The sequence below is a fragment of the Dendropsophus ebraccatus genome, chromosome 13 (genome assembly GCF_027789765.1).
Source record: "Dendropsophus ebraccatus isolate aDenEbr1 chromosome 13, aDenEbr1.pat, whole genome shotgun sequence".
NCBI lineage: Eukaryota > Metazoa > Chordata > Amphibia > Anura > Hylidae > Dendropsophus > Dendropsophus ebraccatus.
The window spans coordinates 17,667,926-17,689,308 of NC_091466.1; the positions used below are offsets into that span (position 1 = coordinate 17,667,926).

Consider the following 21,383-nt stretch of genomic DNA (forward strand, 5'->3'; position numbering starts at 1 on the left):
AATGGCAAAAGTCTCTTGGGTAGTTTTATAATAGACTTGTACAGGAGATAGGGGGGCTACCAGGAGGACCTGTTTAAGCAGTGCAGAACTGTCAGGGAGACTGTTACTTGACTTAAAGATACACAGCCTAGACGAAGTGCCGAGAGGCAGGAAACAGCTGTCGCTGTGAGCGCGTATGGCGTCCTCTCACTGTTTGTAACCCGTCTGTATTCCTATCTTGGATGAAATAAAGTGTATGCTATATGAAGACATCTATTGGTGAGTGCCATATCTCTTTATACCTCTCTTGGACAAGATATATCACTACTACATATAGATATAGAGCACCACCGATGTCAAGCAGTTTTTGCATCCACATAGTCCGTGTCCCCAGTACCTCTGATATCACAGCCGTAGTGCCGATTTCTCCCTCTACCCTGCTTGCTTGACTTAAAGATACTCATTGCAAATGCCAAAAGAGATCAGAGTGCCAGATTCAAGGATATGGGGCCCGGGAGCGTACATGCAGGTGGGGCTATTCCTTTAAGATTACTCAAGGAGATTGAGCAAAGTCAGTGGGGTAAACAGCAGAATAAGCACGTCTTTAACTGCTGTAAATAGTCTTGCTTCAGCAGAAAGGACTTCCTGAAGAACTGTAGGATAGTCTCCCTTGACATATACAGGTTTGGGTCCGTCTTTAATGGTAGTTGCCCCTGTTAAGGTTTAGAAGGTCATAATCCTGCCGGCAGGAACCTGTAGAAATTAAAACATCTTTGAAGATTACACTAGGACTTTAACCCTTTAAGGACATGGCCCATTTTCGTTTTTACGTTTTCGGTTTTTCCTCCTTGTGTTTAAAAGGCCATAGCACTTGCATTTTTCCACCTAGAAACCCACATGACCCCTTATTTTTTGCGTCACTAATTGTACTTTGCAATTACAGGCTGAATTTTTGCATAAAGTACACTGCGAAACCAGAAAAAAATTCGAAGTGTGGTGAAATTGAAAAAAAAAACGCATTTCTTTTATTTGGGGGAAATGTGTTTTTACGCCATTCACCCTGGGGTAAAACTGACTTGTTATGCATGTTCCTCAAGTCGTTACGATTAAAACGATATATAACATGTATAACTTATATTGTATCTGATGGCCTGTAAAAAATTCAAACCGTTGTTAACCAATATACGTTCCTTAAAATCGCTCCATTCCCAGGCTTATAGCACTTTTATCCTTTGGTCTATGGGGCTGTGCGAGGTGTCATTTTTTGCGCCATGATTTGATCTTTCTATCGGTACCTTGATTGCCCATATACGTCTTTTTGATCGCTTTTTATTACATTTTTTCTGGATTTGATGCGACCAAAAATGCGCAATTTTGCACTTTGGGATTTTTTTGCGCTGACGCCGTTTACCGTGCGAGATCAGGAATGTGATAAATTAATAGTTCGGGCGATTACGCACGCGGCGATAGCAAACATGTTTATTTATTTATTTATTTGTTTACTTTTATTTAAAACCTGGGAAAAGGGGGGTGATTCAGACTTTTATTAGGGGAGGGGGCTTTTTACTATAAACAACACTTTTTTTTTTTTTTTTTACACATATACTAGAAGCCCCCATGGGGGACTTCTAGTATATACACTGTGATCTCTCATTGAGATCTCTGCAGCATAGATATGCTGCAGAGATCCATGAGATCGGCACTCGTTTGCTTTCGGCTGCTGCAGCCGAAAACGAACGAGTGCCGAGCCGAGGACGGCGCCATCTTGGACGCGTCCCCGGCCGGCATCAGTAACGGAGATCGCTCCTCCGGGACAAGGTCCCGGAGGAGCGATCTCCCCCACTAGACACCAGGGAAACGTTGCCTCCGGTAATCGGAGGCAGCTGTCAACTTTGACAGCTGCCTCCGATTAGCTAATTAGCGGGCACGGCGATCAGACCGTGCCCGCTAATAGCGGCGGTCCCGGGCTACACGCGGCACCCGGGATCGCGGCCCCGCTTTGAAGTGCAAGTGAGGACATAGGACGTACCGGTATGTCCTATGTCCTTAAGAGGTTAATAGACGAGAGCAGAACAGAACCCACACACCCAAGAACTAACTAGATTAAAGGACAAGTGCCATGAAAAACTTTTTCCCAGTAATTGAAGCACATTACAAAGTTATATATCTCTGTCATTTGCTTCAATCACCTATCTGCCTCCCTTCCCCATCTTTTCCCCCCTCCACCCCCCACCAGGAAGTGTCCTGACTCACACAGACCTGATTACTGTCCTCACCGTCACCAAGCTCTTCTCTCAGCTCCTTCTCCTGTTAGGCCCCGTTCCCACTGAGCAAAGCTAGCGGAATTCCGCGACGGAATTGTCCGCCGCGGAATGCCGTTAGCCTCCCGCTCATAATGGGAGTCTATGGGAATGAACATGTTCATTCTTCAGCGCGTACAAAGCAGGAGCGCGCGCCTCTCATAGACTCCCATTATGAGTGGGAGGCTAACGGCATTCCGCGGCGGACAATTCCGTCGTGGAATTCCGCTAGCTTTGCTCAGTGGGAACGGGGCCTTACACTAGCCTCCCCCCTCCCCTGCCTTGTCAGGTGACAGGCTTGCTCAGCTCCCATTGGCTGAACAACTGCAAGCCATCACTTGCTTATCTTCCCTCAGACTGACTCCAGCACATAGGTAGCTCCCCCCTCCCCTCATACCCTCTCTCCTGCTGCCGTGGACTCAGTGAAGGAGTCATGTCACTAGAGAATATAAGCTGAGCAAGCAGAGTCACCTGACAAGGAGGGGAGGGGGAAGCTGGTGTAACAGGAGCTAGAGCAGCCCTCCTGCTGATGACTCATCCTCACAAGAAGGAGCTGCCTGGTGACGGTGACGACAGTAATCAGGTCCGTGTGAGTCAGGACACTTCCTGGTGGGGGGTGGAGGGGGGAAAAGACAGGGAAGGGAGGCAGATAGGTGATTGAAGCATATTACAGAGTTATATAACTTTGTAATGTGCTTCAATTACTGGGAAAAAGTTTTTCATGGCACTTGTCCTTTAAGTACAAGAAGGCAGGCTAGTCCCTTATTGGAGAACAGCGAGACCCTGATAGGAGGCTTCTAGAATCAACCTGAGCAGGGGTTTCTATAAGAATAGAGTTTTCTATAAGAATTTGCTACTGATCTTGACAGTTCCTGTAATGAACAGAGGCGGCAGCTGCGAGCATTGTGTCAGATCGGAAATACACCACTTCCTGCAGGACATACAGCAGCTGATAAATACTGGAAGACCTGAGACTTTTAAATTTAAAACTTTTTGGTGCCAGTTGAGCTGAAAAGAATGTTGCTGGTGTACCCCTTTAACCACTGAATACGTGCTTGGCTTAAATTAGAAAATAGGTGTTGAAATCTGGTGGCCAAAACTAGCATTAAAACACTTATGGACTTACATAAGAACCCAACTGTGATGCCTGGAACACTGCAGTATATGTCTTTTCCCCCCACAGTATCCTGCTCTATAGTCTACACCGGGGGGGGGGGGTTCAAACTTTTTACACAGGGAGTCAGTTCACTGTCCCTCAGACTGGTGAAGTGTCAGTATATATGCTGCTGTTATAGCCAGCAGGGAGCTGTTGCAGCTGGAGGATGACACTGTTTGCCCATGAGGAGGAGGTGATCCTACTCATCTGTCTCTACTGGCAGGCGAGTTACCCCTAGACTAGTGATGAGCAAATATTTGATACTCGTACAAATATCTCTCGAATATTCCATCCCACTAAAGTCTGTGGGAACAAATATTCGACTATTGAAAAACATGTATTCGACCACTTGGAGGTAAAAACCGGAAGCTGGGAGATCTGAACGCTTATCGGATATTCGATAGATCGAATACCTTACTATTCGATCGAACAGTATTCGCTCATCACTACCCTAGACCCCAGCTCCAACACATTTGGGCTCAGGAGGCTCAACTTATTAGTGTTTCTTTCAGACAAACTGTTTGAAGAGAACCGATCTGCAATCAGAGACACTGGCTGAGAGCTGAGCGAGCAGGAGATCAGGCAGCATCGATTACACTGGCCAACAAATTTTCAAAAGTTTTTTGGTTCAAAAATAAAAAAAAATGGCTAATTTTTTGTGCTGAATTCAAATATCACAAGGAAAAAAAAAATGTTAATTGGCTCTAGTTTCTATGATATCGAAGAGTTCTCATGATACAGTTTTGTGAATTGTGAATTGTATAGAATACAGTATAATAGCCAACATATTTATTACTTCCGCAATCATAAGGAAGAAAGTTTACTGTTCATACACTTTTAAAATATATTCATAGGAAACTTAGTTCTATCTGAAATCAACTACAATTTACAAGCATATCCAAGAATCTTTACAAATTCTGTTTATTGAACTCTGGAATGTAGGTCCTTATTCCATGACTTCTCGGTGCATTTACACATGTCTTATATATTCATACATGGGATGGTCTCTGATAAAGCCTAGTTTACATACATGCGTCCATAGGTCAGTGTTTCCCTCCAGCGCAGTAGAATCACCGAAGGAAAATGCATCTCTGAACTGATCCCATTGTTTTCAATGAGATAGTTAGGATGATCCGGTCTACAACTGATGCCGCTGGACCGACAGACAGCACGTCAGAACACTACATGCACGCAGCGTTCTGACGTACAGACAGCTCAGCTATCAGGCACTAAAGTGAATGGAGCGCCGGAGACACGTCATGCACAGACGCATGCATTAGGCCTTCTGCCTTTACCTCCGGCGCTTCATAGGAGATGTCCCTATCCTTGCCTCCCCCCCATTAATCCTTGTTACCCTGGCCATGCAGCTCCTCTCTACAGTGCAGCACTATAGGACAGGGGTAGGGAACCTTGCTTCTCCAGCTGCTGCAAAGCTACAACTCTCATCATGTCTGGAATATCCAGGCATGATGGGAGTTGGATCTCCAGCTGTTGCGAAACTAGAAGGTTCCTCATCCCTGTAGTAGGAGATCCCCCCCCCCATGTATTGCTGCCCACAGTAGAGGGCTCCGGTGTCCTGCTGCTCCCTATATAGATCGCCCCCTGTATTGCTGAAGAGGGGGAAAAAAAAAAAAAAAAAAGACAACTGATGAAATAAATGTATGAAAATTGATTAAAATCATAGAAACTGAGGGTTTTTTTTTTTCAGGAAAAAAAAAAAAAACAAGGATAGAAAAACTGATGCCTTTTTGGCATCAGTTGTGGTCAGTATCTTTGAAGAAAAAACAGAAACGGATGCAACTTTTATGTTAACTAGAACTAACTGTCCAACAGTAATCTGCAAGCATTGCTGGGTTCCATGAAGGCTAGGTTCACACTGTTTTTGCAATCAGTTTTTTCCATTTGTTTGGTGTGCATCAGTTTTGATCAGTTTTTCCATTGACTTCCATTATAAAAATAACTGGATTAAAACAGATCAGGTTTTTTGACAGACAAAAACGTAGCAGTAGAAATATGTAGAAGACGGCACTCCCGTGGCGGTGGTGCTCGAGGTGAGAGAAATGTTCAGATATTAGGAAGAGCCCGGCACTCACCAAGTAAATTATGCTTCTTTATTGTAGTGTAGCAAACATATGGTACAAGGACGCGTTTTGGCTAAGCATGGCCTTCATCAGCTTAGACACCCCTAAGCCGATGAAGGCCATGCTTGGCCAAAATGCATCCTTGTACCATATGTTTGCTACACTACAATAAAGAAGCATAAATTACTGTACTTGGTGAGTGCCCGGCTCTTCCTAATATCTGAACGAAAATGTAGCTGACACAACTTTTGTGTCAGTTAAAAAAATAAAAAAAATTATAATGGAAGTCAATGGGAAAACGGATGCACACCAATGAATGTTTTTTATTTTCAAAAATGGATGAAAACCAGATTGCAAAAACGTAGTGTGAACCTAGCCTTACCCAGATTCCATATTAGTCATTCTAAGATGATGCAATACTGATGCTAACTTTTCCCCAGTATTGTATCACAGGCTGTGAGCAGTATAGAAAGTATTTCTATATCTTGAGAATTAGAGCCAATTTCAAAATTTTATCATTGTTGATCTCAGCACCCCTAAATTAGTTAAGATTAACTGTTTTCTTCATGTCAGAACCTTTGGCTGTTGACCAGTGTTATTCATGAAAACGGAGAAGGGAGGAGTAGTGAGGCATGCCAAAGTATGGCACAAACAACTCTGACACAGTAATATTGTGCATAATCCACTGCATGGACAAATTACCAATAGGCACTATTTTCACTAGGGGACTGCCAGCTACAGCACTCTGTCGTTACCTTAGAAAGGGCCTGGGTGCTGACAAATCCCCTTAACTTCCCCTGTTGAAAGATAAGCTCCCACCATTTACTTTCCCTGGTTAAATAAATCTATTGTAAATAACCTGGAGTCAATACAACTGTACAGATAAATTTTTTTATTCTCAAACCATTGAGTTAGAGTTAGCATGGACCTCTCATGAGACAGAATATTCCAGAACAGAGCATCTCCATTATACCCAGGCAATCCCAATACATTGACATTCTGCTGCAGTTTTTCTTGTTCTGTATTCAGCATATTCATAGTAAAGATTGTGCACATCCTGCATAAAATACACATCGGTTTCCAGAAGTTTCTAGGTTTAGTCATCATACGTTACTGAGAAGAAAAAGAAAAATACCCAATTATCTTTTGAGAGCATCCAGTGATTGACTTAAAAAAAATACATGAAGACAATTGACAGCAGTCAATTGTTGTCCCAGCCTTTCCAGATACTGTACAACCAAGATGGTGGCAGTTTCTTGGAAGTGACAAAGGTCTTGTTTGTTAACATTTCCCTTTGAGGGTTAATACTTCTGTAGCCTGTTGGCCCTGTCTGCATGAAGTTTACCTGCCACCTAAGGCAAGTACTATGGGTCCTATACCCAGCTGCCCACTTCTCTTAGCACCAGCAGTCACCACATCCAGATGTGTTGACAAGCTATACCACCAGTAGTGCCATATCAGAGTCTGCCTACACTCACTGGCTACAGTTATTTCAGCACTTTTAAAATACTATTTTCCTCCATGCTGCAAACCACTTCATAGGAAAGTTGTAACAAGGATTGGTTATTCCCCATCGATTCAGCAGGTACAACATCTCATTAGTGACTATTCTGTGGAAGTCTGGGGTAGTCCCATTCCCCAGATTATACACTTTTATATGTGGAGTGGAGTTCAGTAAACTAGATAAACTACTCATGCCTAGAGGGGAATCCCTCCATATTCCCTAAGGGGCGCTCAATAGGGACAACACTTCCTCTAATATTTGTCAAGTCATACTTCTGACTGGTTGAAGGCTTGAGACGAAAATTAAAGTCACTCACCAACTAGTTAGGTCGTGAGCTCTCCAAGATGATACGAGCTGTAAAAGGTCAGTGGTAGAGTTTCCATTTGGAGTCTTGAGGTCATCAGAAGGGTTTCCATTGAAGTTTCCACACGCTCCACAGATAGCATCGGACAATTTCTCAAAGGCACGGAGAACAAGGTTTCCGCTGTCAGACAACTCCATCCTTATGTCCTCTCCAAGCTGAACAGAAACAGAAGCGTTCAACCCCACGTTGGCCGACACAATACCAGAACCATACGGGAGACTCCTCGAACGTCCAGTCACCTACATAAACATAGTAAGATGTTACATTCTAATATTCTTTCAGTTGGTAGTCTCTCTAGACTTATTACTCACCCACACTTTCTTGTCTTTGGAGATTGTCACTAGAGAACCATCAAGGAAGATGTGAACTCTGGCCACTGACGCTGTAGCATTTCCACAACTCTGGATATCAGCGATAACACGGAACCATCCATCAGCCTCTTCATTGCATAAAGAAGCCACCTCTATTGGACCGTCCCCAATAGGTCCTCCAGTGAGACCATCGAAAGTCACCAACTTCAGCAGAGTCACAGAACATTCCGCTTCTGTCTTGTAGCAACCACGGACTCCATTTACTAGACGGCAACGTTCCTTATCCCCACATCTTACTGCAGTACAAGTTACACCTCCAGCCTGGCACCTACATTGACTGCTACAGTTTGCTGTGATGAAGTCCTCACCCTCCTAAGAAATAAGAAAATTGACTTTAGTGTAGATGCCACGCCACTACAGCTCATTTCTTGAAAATATTTTCAAGGCAACCCAAGAAACTGCCACAGGTCCACGTCTACAAGGGAATTATAACTGCAACATCAAAGTGGTCACCCAAGATTTCTTAGGGAAAAAAAGCACAACCATCGTCCTCAGGTTGTGTGGGGTATTACAATTCACTTCAATGCAACTGTGCTGCAAAACTACACCCAAACTGAGAACATGACTGGTGTGGTTACGGGAAGAGAGGCTGTGTTTTTCTAAGCCTGGATAACCCCTTTAAGGCCAAGTGGATGTCCGCCCATGTAAGGTATAGACATGCTGGGTCCTCCAGAGCAGGAGCTCCCCTAAGAATTTCTACAGTGATCATTCTAGGTGGAAGACAAAGGCCCATTCATATTATAGCCTCCTGTAGGTCCCAGATCTATAGTCTCCCCTTAGGTTACTTCTGACATCCCATACAAGGATAGGATTATACTCACACTTAAGTATCTTCCGTTATATACACATCCACATCGGTCAGCTGTGACACATTTGTCCCCATCCAGCACATATCCAGTGTCACATTCACAGCCTTCAAAGCATTGGTCTGTACATCTCATTGGCACCACCAGTCCAGAGCACGTTTGCTCACAAGTTCTGGTACAGCGTTCATAGTGACTGTTTGCTAGGCAGGACAAAGCTAGAAGAAAAGTGAAATTCAGACCATTAATCATGGAATAGGAAAAACATCTGGATTGACCTTAACAGAACAAGGTTGCAGTATGTTTTGTGGTATATACTTACGACAGAACATTTGTGTTCTCCAAGAACCAAGAGTAACCCCGGCTGTATGACAAGCAGCAGTATAGGCCTGCAGGTTCTTGCACAGAATGTCATCTTTTCCACTGACAGCACATGAGTCATAGATACAGTGGTTGAAATAGTCAGCTGGGCTGATCTTTGAGTGACATGACTTGAATGGTCCAGACGGGTCTGTGATCATACCACAGGAGGATGTAGCACTGAATGTTAGAACCTTGGGCTCATCACATACTGGACAGTCTCCTTCATTACAACCATCACTGCATTTCACTCCAGAAACATTAACCTTCCAGGAGAACCCAAACTCATTTACAGTCTCAGCAACTTGCTTGTTAGGAAGCTGGAAGTCATCATTTTTGTCACCATTGAAGTTGCCACAGAGGCCACCCATCTTGCGACGATAAGTACTTGGAATTTGTAGGACCACATAGTAAATTGTGTCATAAAGAATCTTCAGCCTGAAGTCTGTCTGCAAGACCACATTGTTCCCTTCTTGATTCACTGTGATCTCATCATCGCCCAACACCAGGGGCAGTTTGTAGAACTCTCCATCAACCTGAAATGCATAAAACAAAATGAGAGTGATTCTCAAGAATGACAACATGAAGGAATCAATATATTCCAGTAAATTCTACCAACCTTCACTTTCGATCTAGGGTTTCTTCCAATGGCTATTGTGTAACCATATACAGACACCACCACGAGCCTTGTCACAGCAACATTACCATCTCCATAGGCTTCATTTTTAACAGAGATTGAGAAAGACACCAGACGAGGATCATCTTCAACAACCTTTGCCAAAGTGTATGTGCAAGTACCTTGGAAGTCAAATCTGACACCATCAAAAGATATGTAGTGTGGATCTCCAGAAGCTACACACTGGCCAGTCTCTCTTGCTTGACAGCCCCAAGCTCCATTGAGCAGTTTGCATTCTTCCTCAGGCCCACAGGTTTCAAATTTACAGTTGACAATCCCATCAGCTCCACACTGGCATTTCTCTCTGCATTGACCCTTGGGATAGAAGGTTTGGTTCTTCTGGTAGTATTTATCTTGATATACACAACCACAATCAGCAATAGGAACACATTTGTGACCACTCAGGATGTATCCGTCATCACAGTAGCAGGCTTCCCTACACGGAGAGTCACAACCAGTTGGTGAAGACAACCCATGGCAAGTCACTGGGCAGGAGTTTCCACACAATTCATAGTGACTATTTGGCAGACATGAGGGACCTAGAAGGAGAGAAATAAACAATGAAGTAGAAGGAACAGGGTGCAAGGAATGTAATCTATGAAAAGAACATTTACTGATATAACAAAAGGACTTACTGCAGAAAACAGGTGATCTCCATTCCTGTAGCCTAACACCAGCTTTCTGGCAAACAGCCACGTAAAGACTAATGGCATTACAGAAGGATGATGGATGTCCTTTGTATTGGCAGGCATCAAAAACACAATCACTAAAGAATGGGGTTGGATCCACAATGGAGTAACATTGACTGAAGGGCCCATTGGGCTTATTGATCAGCCCACAATACTTCTCATTCTTGTACTCTTGCATCTGAGCTTCAGTACACAGAGGACAGCTTCCAGTACACTCTGGGGAACAGCCGAGAACCTCACCGACCTTCCAACTGTTCCCAAACTGGACGACATTTGATGCTGGTTGTCCATCCTTCATACCAAAGTCATCATTGGGATTATTGTTATAGTTGCCGCACAGTCCACCAACAGCATTTGCATAGGTGCTGGGTAAAGTCACTGCAACATAACTGTTCCAGTCATATGTAATGGTGACATCAAAATCAGTCTTCACGATTCCAGTGCTGCCACTGATATAGGCTACAACTTTGTTACTTTGGAAGTAGAATGGAAGAGCAGTAACCACTCTATCAACCTGAAAAGGAAAAATCATTGCAACATTAGGTATCTGGAATACTAGATCTGGGATGTGCTTTGCAGCCATTGTTTATGTGATCACCTCCAATATGACCCCATCCACATAAGTCAGGTTTAGGTTGTTAAAATCTAATGAGACGGCAGGGTGACACTATTGTATTGAAATGAGAACACTGACTTCATACGTACCAAGATACGGCGAGGGTAGTCCATGCTAAGAGTCAAAACTAGACCATCAATCTCCAAGTTGACAACTTTGGTGTAGGACACAGCTTTGTTGCCCGCACGGTTGTTATTCTGCACAGTCACATTAAAACGAGGAACCGAAGTGTTAGAGTTCACACCAACAAGTTGGTATATGCAGGTACCCATAAAGTCAAATCTTTTGCCATCAAAAGTTGTGTAGTGTGGATCTCCAGAGCCTGAACATGTGCCAAAGCTGATGGGTTGACAGGTTCTCTCTCCATTAACGATCATGCACCTTTCACTGGCTTTACAGCTGCTTTCCTTACAGACCACCATGCCAACACTTGGATCACATTTACAGATTATACGGCAGTTGTCATCAGCCCAGAACTCTTGGTCAGGTTGGTAGTAGGCACCATTGTAAGTGCAGCCACAGCCCAATACTGGAACACATTTCTCACCACTAAGGACAAAGCCATCATTACACTGGCAGGTCTCAACACAGTCATCAGTGCATCGCGAGGGAGCTGTGGGGTCAGTACAAGTAGCCGGACAGGCATTTCCACAGAATTCGTAGTGACTGTTTGTTGGACATGGTAAAACTGTTGAAAAAGAACCATTGAAAAATTATATTACCACCCCAACAGGCTAGTAAAATTTTTCATGTAAGTTTCCACTCTGTCAAAGACCACATACTGGGGGGGAAGGGGGGTATGAATACAGCTGCATCCCCAATTCTGCTCCTCACAGCATGTGTTGTCAGTACAGAGATACATCTTTGCTTCTATATAATATCTAGTGTTCCTCACTTACCACATCCTGATGGTGTTCTCCAATCATATACTTTAACTCCTTGCCTCCGGCAGGTGTTGGAATAGGCATTGAGGGCTTGGCACAAGAACTGGTTAGCACCACCATTGATGCAGACATCATACAAGCAGTTATCAAAGAAAGTGTCTGGGTTAATATTCAGGCGACACTCCCTGAAGGGCCCCTCTACTTTTTTAATGAGACCACATTTGTTTTCACCTCTGTACAGGGTCTTCTTGGCATCATCACAAGTTGAACAGTTTAGACTAGGACAGGAGTCAAAGCAGAAGGGATCTCCATCATTGACCTTCCAACTCTTGGCCCAGTCTACAATGGAGGTGACTGTCTTGTTATTGGCAGTCACCAGCTCATCATTGTTTTTTTGGTTGAAGTTTCCACATAGACCTTGTATGAGGCCAAAGTAGCTGCTGGCAAGAGTGATCACCATGTGCCAGTTGTAGTCAAAGGTCACCTGGAGGCCAAAGTCTGTACGAATCACAGCACCAAGACCACTGATACCAACAGAGATCCTCCCATCTAACAAGGTCACCGGCAGGTTAGTTACAATATCATTGACCTGTTGAGGGAAAATAAAAAAAAATAAAAAATTTTTAAAGAAAAATCACATCCCTGTTCAGCTTTTAAAGCTGCAGGATAGTGACTGCAGCTCTGGCAACAGCTTGTTCAGTGTCTGTACAGAGTGGCTTTGTAATTTGCGGTCTATACACCAAAGCTAAGTCTGTATAGACACTGAACAAGCTAGTCTTCTATTGCAGAGCTACATGTTGGTAATCTTGTAGACAGCTCCCATAATGCAAGAGGCAGGTTTCAACTAATAGGGAGTGCAGCTCTGGAATAAAATATAGGATACATATGTACTATAGGAAGCTATTCAGAGACGAGGTCACTTCTAATATGCTTCAGACTCACCCTAACTCTGCCAAATTCCCCCTTCATAATGGTGATCTTGTAGCTGTACATGTAGATGGTCACAGTTCTGACGTAGGATACTGCCTGGGTTCCTCGATTGTTATTTTTCTCTTCAATCGTAAATGGAACCAGCCTGTCATCTCCACCTGTGTATTTAGCCATTATATATGTGCAGGTTCCCTGGAAGTCGTAGTTGTTTCCATCAAAAGTGTGGTAATGGGGGTCGCCCCATGCCCAGCAGCTGCCTGTGAAATCTGGAATGCAGACTGGTTTCCCATCTTGTATCTTGCAAGTCTCTTTATTCCTGCAGTTCAATGACTTACATGGATCTGTAATTGCAGAAGTGTTATAGGTTTACATGTTACTATAAGCATAGGAAATCTTTATCACCAATACTGTTTAATGGACTAAGAATTTAAAAGGGACTTCATTGACAGGACCACAGAAGATTAGGTGTAGGTGGGTGGGTGTGTGTGGATTTGTCACTGATCGCACCTTTTGAGCCGAACCTAAAACCATGGTTCATCGGTCATTAGTTTGCTGGGATCAGATGGAATAAACTATAGTACCGTAACTAGCGACTATTGTTCTGTGTAATATGGTTAATTTCGGGTAGCTCTCGTTTGCCTTTTTTTTTTTTTTTTTTTTTTTACTATAAACAAAAAGTCTTACCTTGATTAACACAAACCACAACACCATCTTTAATCTGGCACATCTCATTAGCCCCACACCCATTGTCTTCACAGATGAGACCACCCACTGGGCTACAGGTGCACGTTTCATTACAGTCACTGGATAACACGGTCTCATTAGGCTGTTGAAACAGAAGACCAAAACAATGACAAAGAAATCGTCAATTAAAGTAGCCTTATACCTAGACCCTAGAACCAAAGAAGCCCATTGGCACTTGTACCTAATGGACAAGTGTTGGGGGTGTAGCAGCAGATGGGTCCTTACAGTCATGACAAATCCCAGTGCATTTCCTCAAAGTGTTAAGGGGTTTGTGTAAAATTATAACACACACACACACACACACACACACTAGGGGACAAGTAGAAGATCACGGTGGGTTCGTCCAAACCCTTTTTGTCAATCTCCATATCTGCCCCCCAGCTGTGTTATGAATACAGCCGTGGATGTGGATTCATTCCTATAGGAGGTGCAGAGAGCCAAGCAAGCACTCTTCTGGCTTACTCTGCTCTCTCCAGCACCTCCATAGGAATAAAGAGCCACGGGTAACGTACCGTATTCATAACAGAAGCTAGGTGTCACGGAGGTTGGACTCCCGCAATCTTGCTTTTTGCCCCTATCCTGTAGGTAGGAGAAGGTTAATTTTGAAAAGTTTTTTTTTTTTCCCCCTAAACTGTGACCCCCAACATACAGTAAATGCATTGAAATAGTGACCAGAATGTTCCATCCACCTGGTAGTATCTTCCATCTTCAAAGCAGCCGCACTTATCCACGGACACACAGTCTTTGCCATCATAGAAGAAGCCATCGTTGCACTCACAGCCTTCAGAACAAGTTGTGGGACACTTTGTAGGATCAGTGACACCGGTGCAGGTTACAGAGCAGACGTCAGCACACACTTTGTATTTGCTGTTGGCTGGACACTTCATGGCTGAGAATAGAAAGTGACAATAGCTAAATCATGGCCCAGCATAAAACTTTGCTGACAGACTTTAGCCATGCCAATGTTGACCTCTACACCATGGATTCTTTATATTTTCTAATTTTCTGGTTTCTGTATAGCCTGGTTCAGGATAATCTTAAACCATTTGCCTACATGCTTTATCCCATCCGATAGCCTTTTGCTCTATGGTAGTAAAAAAACACACCCACACACACTTAAGTCATGTGAAGGTCCCCACCCAAGTGTTGAAGCAGTTTCCAGTCTAAACAGATGCCAGGTTCTTGTTTAGGGCAAGCCAAGTAGGCATGCACATGGGGGCTGGGGAACTACAGCTGATCCTTGACAAAGGGCCCACATTCACCTGAAGCAACCATGAACAGTTAGGGCATATAGAGGGGACATCTGAATGACAGATTCTTTGAATCCAAGATGGCCATGTCAGATACCCAAGTATATAACAAATGCATCAGGAACCCATTAGTCAATCTTTGTGGACAACTCCTTGACAAGGTGGAGGTTGTCCCAAACAAGTTTTTTGCTTTAGAAGAACAGAACTATGATCTAGTAGTTTTACAGATAAATACTTACGGCAGAAGGCTTCGGTTCTCCATGGTTGGATGGTGACTCCAGCTGCCTGGCATGCAGCCACATAGCTGTGAATGTTGTTGCACAGGATGTTCCCATCACCCATATTGGCACATAGATCATAAATGCAGTTGTTTAAGTAGGGATCAGGGTTTATGGTGGCATAGCAAGCAGTCAGTGGACCCTCAGGCTTCTTCAGGAATCCACAATAGTTTTCGTTCTTGAAGATTTCACTCTTTTTTTCATCACATGTTGGACAAGCGTTTCCACTGCCACCACAGCCGTCATCACAAGATACACCGGGAACCTGGACCTTCCAGGAGGCTCCAAATTTGGTGGCATCTGTAGTCAGCATCTTGTTGGGTAACCGGAAGTCATCTCTCCTATCACCATTGTAATTACCACAGAGGCCACCCAACTGCTCCTTGTAGTTTCCGGGAACAGTGACTATGACATTGTAGACAAGATCGTAATTGACCTGAACGCCAAAGTCTGTGTCGATGAGGATTCTTGCTCCATGCTGGTAAATACGGATCTTTCCATCCTCCAAGTTTAATGGGAGGTTAAAGTATATGCCATCAACCTGTGGGATACAGAAAATTTACTTACACCAGATTATAGTGCAGCAGAGCTCAAGCTGTGTTCCCCAACTAAGGTTTCCTTTAGTTTGCACCTACTAAATGCAAGGCTACAGCTGCCATACACAACATAGTTGATTGCCAAAAGCCTTCTAGTCTGATCTCTACACAAAATGCTTGGTTAAGTGCATTTCAGTGTGAAGACAACAGCTGCAAGACACCTCTGCTTGTGGTTTACCTCCCAGAGAACAAGATCAAGCAGTAGAAATCCAACATGCCCATCCTTCTTTTTATACAAGTGCCACATGGTAGGTTGGAGGTTCTAGAACACATATTGGACTAGGCCTCAGGAAAAACCTGTATATGGGGTAAAGGGGAATATGCCTGCAGGCTAGAGAGCAATATGTTCAGGAAGGCTACCCTTAGGGCCAATATGTAAAAGCCATTGCTTTAGGAAGCCCAGTACTATTTCTTGAAATAAAGTGCCTGAAGTGTGGATGGTATTGGATTTAACAGTTCAACAACCCCTCTTCCCCACCAAGTGCTTGTAAACCACTGTCCTACAGACAACCTGTTCTGGTAAAGAGGTTTTCTTACCATGATTTTATTGCGAACGTCATACCGAAGGAGGAGGTTGTATCCATAGACTTCAATGGAGACCAGTTTAGTGACTGCAACCTTCCAGTTACCCCACTTCTCATTTTTCACATTGATGGAAAACGGTACCAAGTTGTCTCTCTTTGTAATGGTCTTGGTGAGTGTGTAGGTGCAAGTGCCTTGGAAATCAAAGGCCAGACCATCAAATGACATGTAGTGAGGATCACCTGCAGCCGAGCACTGAGCAGAGCCAACTGCTTGGCATTTCTGGACTCCATCTACCATTTTGCACTGTTCATTGGGGCCACAGCTGAAAGCTTTACATTCAACGACTCCATTGGCTGAGCACACACACTGCTGGCTGCAGACACCATTGGGGAAAAATACTTCACCAGCCTTGTAATATATATCCCGGTATTTGCAGCCACATTGCGAGATCGGTACACAGTCTCCGCCACTCAGAACGAAGCCGTCGTCACATTCGCATCCCTCGGAGCACTGAGGTTTGCAGCCCAATGGAGGAGAGAGCGATAGGCATGTTGGAGCACAACCAGAGGCACATATTGCATAGTGGCTGTTCTTTGGACAAACTGGACCTGTGGTAGAAGATTGTGAAGGTTACATTCCTACTGAAAATACACAAGCATGTGGCACACTAAGTGGTATCAAGACTTACTGCAGAATTTTGAGGTTCTCCAAGGACTTATGGTGATCCCAGCCTCTTGACATAAGGTGGCATAGCTGGCTATCATCTTGCAGATTACATCCCGTCTACCTTCATAGAAGCAAACATCATATACGCAGTTCTGGAAGGGCCCCTCTGGGTCAATCTTGGCATGGCACTCACTGAAAGGTCCATTCTTTTGTTTTAATATTCCACATCCTTCTTGGTTGTTATTTTGGCGGAGTTGAATCTCTGCCAGTTTTGAGCAGTTTCCTTTGTCATCCTCATAACAACCAGGTACATCTTGCACCTTCCAGCTGTTTCCAAAGGCTGTTGGTTTTGTGGTCAACTGGTTGTTCTTCATAAGGAGATCATTACTCTTGTCATTATCAAAGTTACCACAGAGGCCGCAGACTGCTCCTGCATAGCTGCTTGGAAGGGTGATGGCAACATGACTGTCCCAGTTGTAGGAAACACGTAGACCAAAGCTTGTTTGGATTATGGCAAGATAACCTTGTTTGTAGACTGAGAGTTTACCATTTTCAACCACAAAGGGGAGGTTGGTTAGGACTCCATTAAGCTGAAAGAAAGAACCATGATTAGAGCAGACTTTCATATGAACGAACAAATCATGGATGGGGTTTTAAGTTTGTAACAAACTCACCACAATTCTGTTCTTGTACCTCCTGTCGATGACCAGGTCATAGGTGAAGAGCTTGACTTGCACAGCTGAGACATAGGACACAACTTTTCTTCCTCTGTTTTCATTCTGCACAAGGACCAGGAAGTCCACTAGTGTATCTGACTTCTTGCAAAGTCCTGCAAACTGGTAGATACATGTTCCCTGGAAATCATATCTGACACCATCAAAGGTGGTGTAGTGGGGATCTCCTGATGCTGAGCACGTTCCATAAGAGACAGGGTAACAATTCTGGATTCCATTCACCACAGTACACTGCTCTGAGGACCTACACCTGGTGGCCTTGCAGTCAATTCTTTTGGTGGAAGAGTTGCATATGCACTGATTCTCACATTTATCACCACCCCAAAAGGTTTCATTGGGGGCAAACAACTTCCCTTGGTAGACACATCCACATGCAGACTTGGGTATGCATTTCCCTTCATCAAGGACATAGCCAGCCTTACACTGACACGACTCCACACATGAGGAAGAGCATATAGGTGGTGTTGCATCATCATTGCAGGTGGCAGGGCAGGCTTGGGCACAGAGCTTGTACTCACTGTTCTCGGGACACGACAATGCTAGAAGAGATATTTCCAGTTAATGTTTGCTGATAAAAAACTGTGGTAAATGCATGTTATGAGATTAGAAAAACTCTGGTGTAAGAACTCTACCTCTAGTGCAGTTATGGAATGGGTGTATAGCGAGTGCACTACTTGGCTGGCACCAAATGACCTAATTAGTATGTATAATTAGTAGGCTCTCTAGCAATACCCCTAAAATATTATTTGAGACAAATGTAAATCTTGAAGTATAATTAAATCACAAGTAAATATATATAACTCTAAAACAAAATTAAAATTCATAAAAAAACAAACAAACATGTAACTACACGCCTACAAAAAAAATCTTTATATAAATCTCATGCAGTTGCAAATGGTATAATACAGGAAATAGACTTGATTTGTAGGTTAAAATACATATAATGCGGTTAAAATTTATAGTACGGTTAAGTCCGCATGTAGTTGTTGCATACGGTGCGGTTAAAACCACATGCGACTAGTGCAGGGCCCTTGCAAGTCGCCGTGGTTTATTACTACTATATTTGATCAAGTCAGTTATCACTGTTCTGTTTATCAGTTCAATATAAATTGCAACAGTTAGTGGCGCTTATTAGCGTTTTCACAGAAATGTTAAAATAGATCGGTGGAAATCCGTTAAAATAGATTCGGTGGATTCAGACCGGTGTGAGGTGGATTTCCACAAATAATCAAGTCTATATCCTGTATTATACCATTTGCAACCGCATGAGATTTATATACAGAGATTTTTTTTGTAAGCGTGTAGTTACATGTTCGTTTATATGTTTTTATGAATTTTAATTTTGATTTAGATAAAGTGTTATATATACATATTTACTTATGATTTAATTATACTTCGAGAATTACATTTGTCTCCAAAATAATATTTTAGGAGTATTGCTAGAGAGCCTACTAATTATACATGTTATGAGATTAGAAAAAAAAAAAAAAAAAAATTATATATATATATATATATATATATATATATATATATATATATATATATATATATGTTTAATTTCTTTTTACATCGAATCAGTGACAGCACAACACCTGGAGTATTAGCTTTGGACACAGCCTGTGTATAGAGTTACTTTTCAGAACAGATGCAGCCCCTGGACAGATCAGACCAGTTTTTCCAATCTCATACTACAGTATATGCACACAATTAAACACTAAAGATTGTAACTTACGACATCCAGAAAGTTGCCTCCATTCTCCAATTGAGATGTTCGCTTTCTGGCAGGTTTCAGCATAGGTTTTTAAGCTCTGGCACAGAATCTGTTTGGAGCCTCCATTCATGCATTGATCATAGATACAGTTATCGAGGTACATTCTGGGATCTATGACTGACTGACACTGACGGAATGGACCATCTAGCGCCTTAGAGATCAAGCCACAGCTTTGCTCACTGGAGTATTTTTGTTGAGTTTCCAGAGGACAAGTCTTACATTCCCCATTACAGTTGTGCCAGCAGAACCTGTCTCCATCTTCAACTTTCCAGCTTTTGCCAAAGTTAACCAAGTCAGCAGCTTGGGTACCGGCTGGTGTCATCAGGTCATCTGAAGGGTTTCCGTTGTAATTTCCACACAATCCACAAACACTTCCAAAGAAGCTACTGGTAATGTCTACTCGAAGGTTTGAGTTCCAGTCATAGGAAACCTTTAAGGTAAAGTTTGTTTCAATGACAACAGAGCCACCAGATTGATACAAGCGAACCTGACCATCATTTAGACCAATCGGGAGACGTTGGCGTTGGTTGTTCACCTGGAAAGATGGAGAAGATAGGTTATTGTATTGTATGTTACATCATTGAAAGATACATTTAATCTACTTTAAAAAAATACCTTACCCTTACAAATCCATACTTGTTTCTCACTAAGGCTATTGAAAGCCCATAAACTTTAAGGGTGACATAGCTAACATAGGCCACTCGAGTATTTCCTCGATTTTCATTCTTAACTTCAATGTTAAAGACTGGGAGAGTGCTATCATTGCCACAGGTCTTAGCGATGGTGTAAGTGCAAGTGCCTTGGAAGTCATAAGAGCGACCATCAAAGGTGCGGTAGTGAGGGTCACCAACGGCATGGCAGAAGGCTTTGGAGTCTGGGACACATACTGGCTTCCCATTGGTTATCTGGCACTTCTCTTTAGCTCTGCATTTTACAGTGCTACAAGATGAACCTGAAATTGACAGAAAATTCAGTAAATGAGAAATCACTCAAGGCAGACCCTATGGAATTGCCGCGTATAACCCGCGACATATTCCGTCGGTCGTACCCACACACGGCGGCGCACATTTCCGCCCATGCCATAGACACTATTCTATGCACGGGCGGATTACACATTCAGCCAAAAGAATTGACATGTCAATTCTTTCGGCTGAATACGTAATCTGCCCGTGCATAGAATAGTGTATGGCACAGGTGGAAATGCACGCGGCCACGTGTGGGTATGAGCGACGCAATATGCAGCAGGTTATACGCAGCAATTCCGTAGTGTGCATGCACCCTAACCATTTGTTATTGGAGGTGTATTCCTATTGAAATGACAAACTCACCATTAATGCATATGGCCGGAGATCCATAACTGTTCTGAGTCATAAATCCATAGGACAGCAACAAGAAAGGTGAAGATGGGTTCTCCAAAAGTTTGAAGCTAAATCCCTTTCCAGAGATCAGTGTCGCTAAGGAATAATTTGTTCCTTTAATCTCACTCCAGGTCAGACCAGCAGCTGGACTTTTATTGACACTGACTCTTGAGGTATCTTTGGTCTTTGCTACCAGGGTGCCGTAGTTGTCAAATCCTTGCAGACCATAGATATTGTAAGAGGAACAGTATCTGCTGATTGGAGGAATAGTCACAAGAGTAGGGTCATGCGAAGGGAAAAGCCAGTCTTTCCAACCGGTACAGTAGTAAATAACCTGGATCCCAGCACTGGCATTGAGGTAGACCACAGTCTTGACAGGTACTTCCAGCTGAACTACTTGACCTGCATTAAGCTTCTGGCTAGCGTTCTTAGTGTCAACTTGATAGTCAATTTTTGTCATCTCAGCCGCCACTACAAATATGATATCAGGGTTCGACTGCACAGAAATTGGAGGGATGATGAAAGTTGTGCCCCAGCTAGACACAGGCAGGAGCTGCTCATATACATGGTTGCACTTTGTGTTCTTCCATGTACATGTGTGACCGCTTAGTACTGCCACAGGTTTATCAGATAATATATGGGTACCAGACAAGTCATCCTTACTGAGGAGCTGAAGAGCACTAAATGGTTCTAAGAGGACAGTGAGCTTATTACCAGCTGTATAGTTCTTATTTTGGTAGGTGACAGA

General features: G+C 43.2%; 1 protein-coding gene across 1 annotated transcript; it reads right to left on the reverse strand.

Annotated features, from left to right (window-relative positions):
- Positions 1-6,450: 6,450 nt before the first annotated feature.
- Positions 6,451-15,828, reverse strand: LOC138770442 (IgGFc-binding protein-like). Its single transcript, XM_069949545.1, has 14 exons — positions 15,760-15,828; positions 14,947-15,526; positions 14,147-14,346; positions 13,398-13,539; positions 12,726-13,054; positions 11,799-12,372; positions 10,989-11,587; positions 10,230-10,797; positions 9,538-10,133; positions 8,881-9,454; positions 8,577-8,776; positions 7,696-8,067; positions 7,337-7,623; positions 6,451-6,629 (listed from the first exon to the last, which is right to left on the reverse strand). The coding sequence occupies exons 1-14, from the start codon at positions 15,826-15,828 to the stop codon at positions 6,620-6,622; spliced, it is 5,100 nt and encodes a 1,699-aa protein (XP_069805646.1). The 3' UTR covers positions 6,451-6,619.
- Between the last annotated feature and the right edge of the window lie 5,555 nt (positions 15,829-21,383).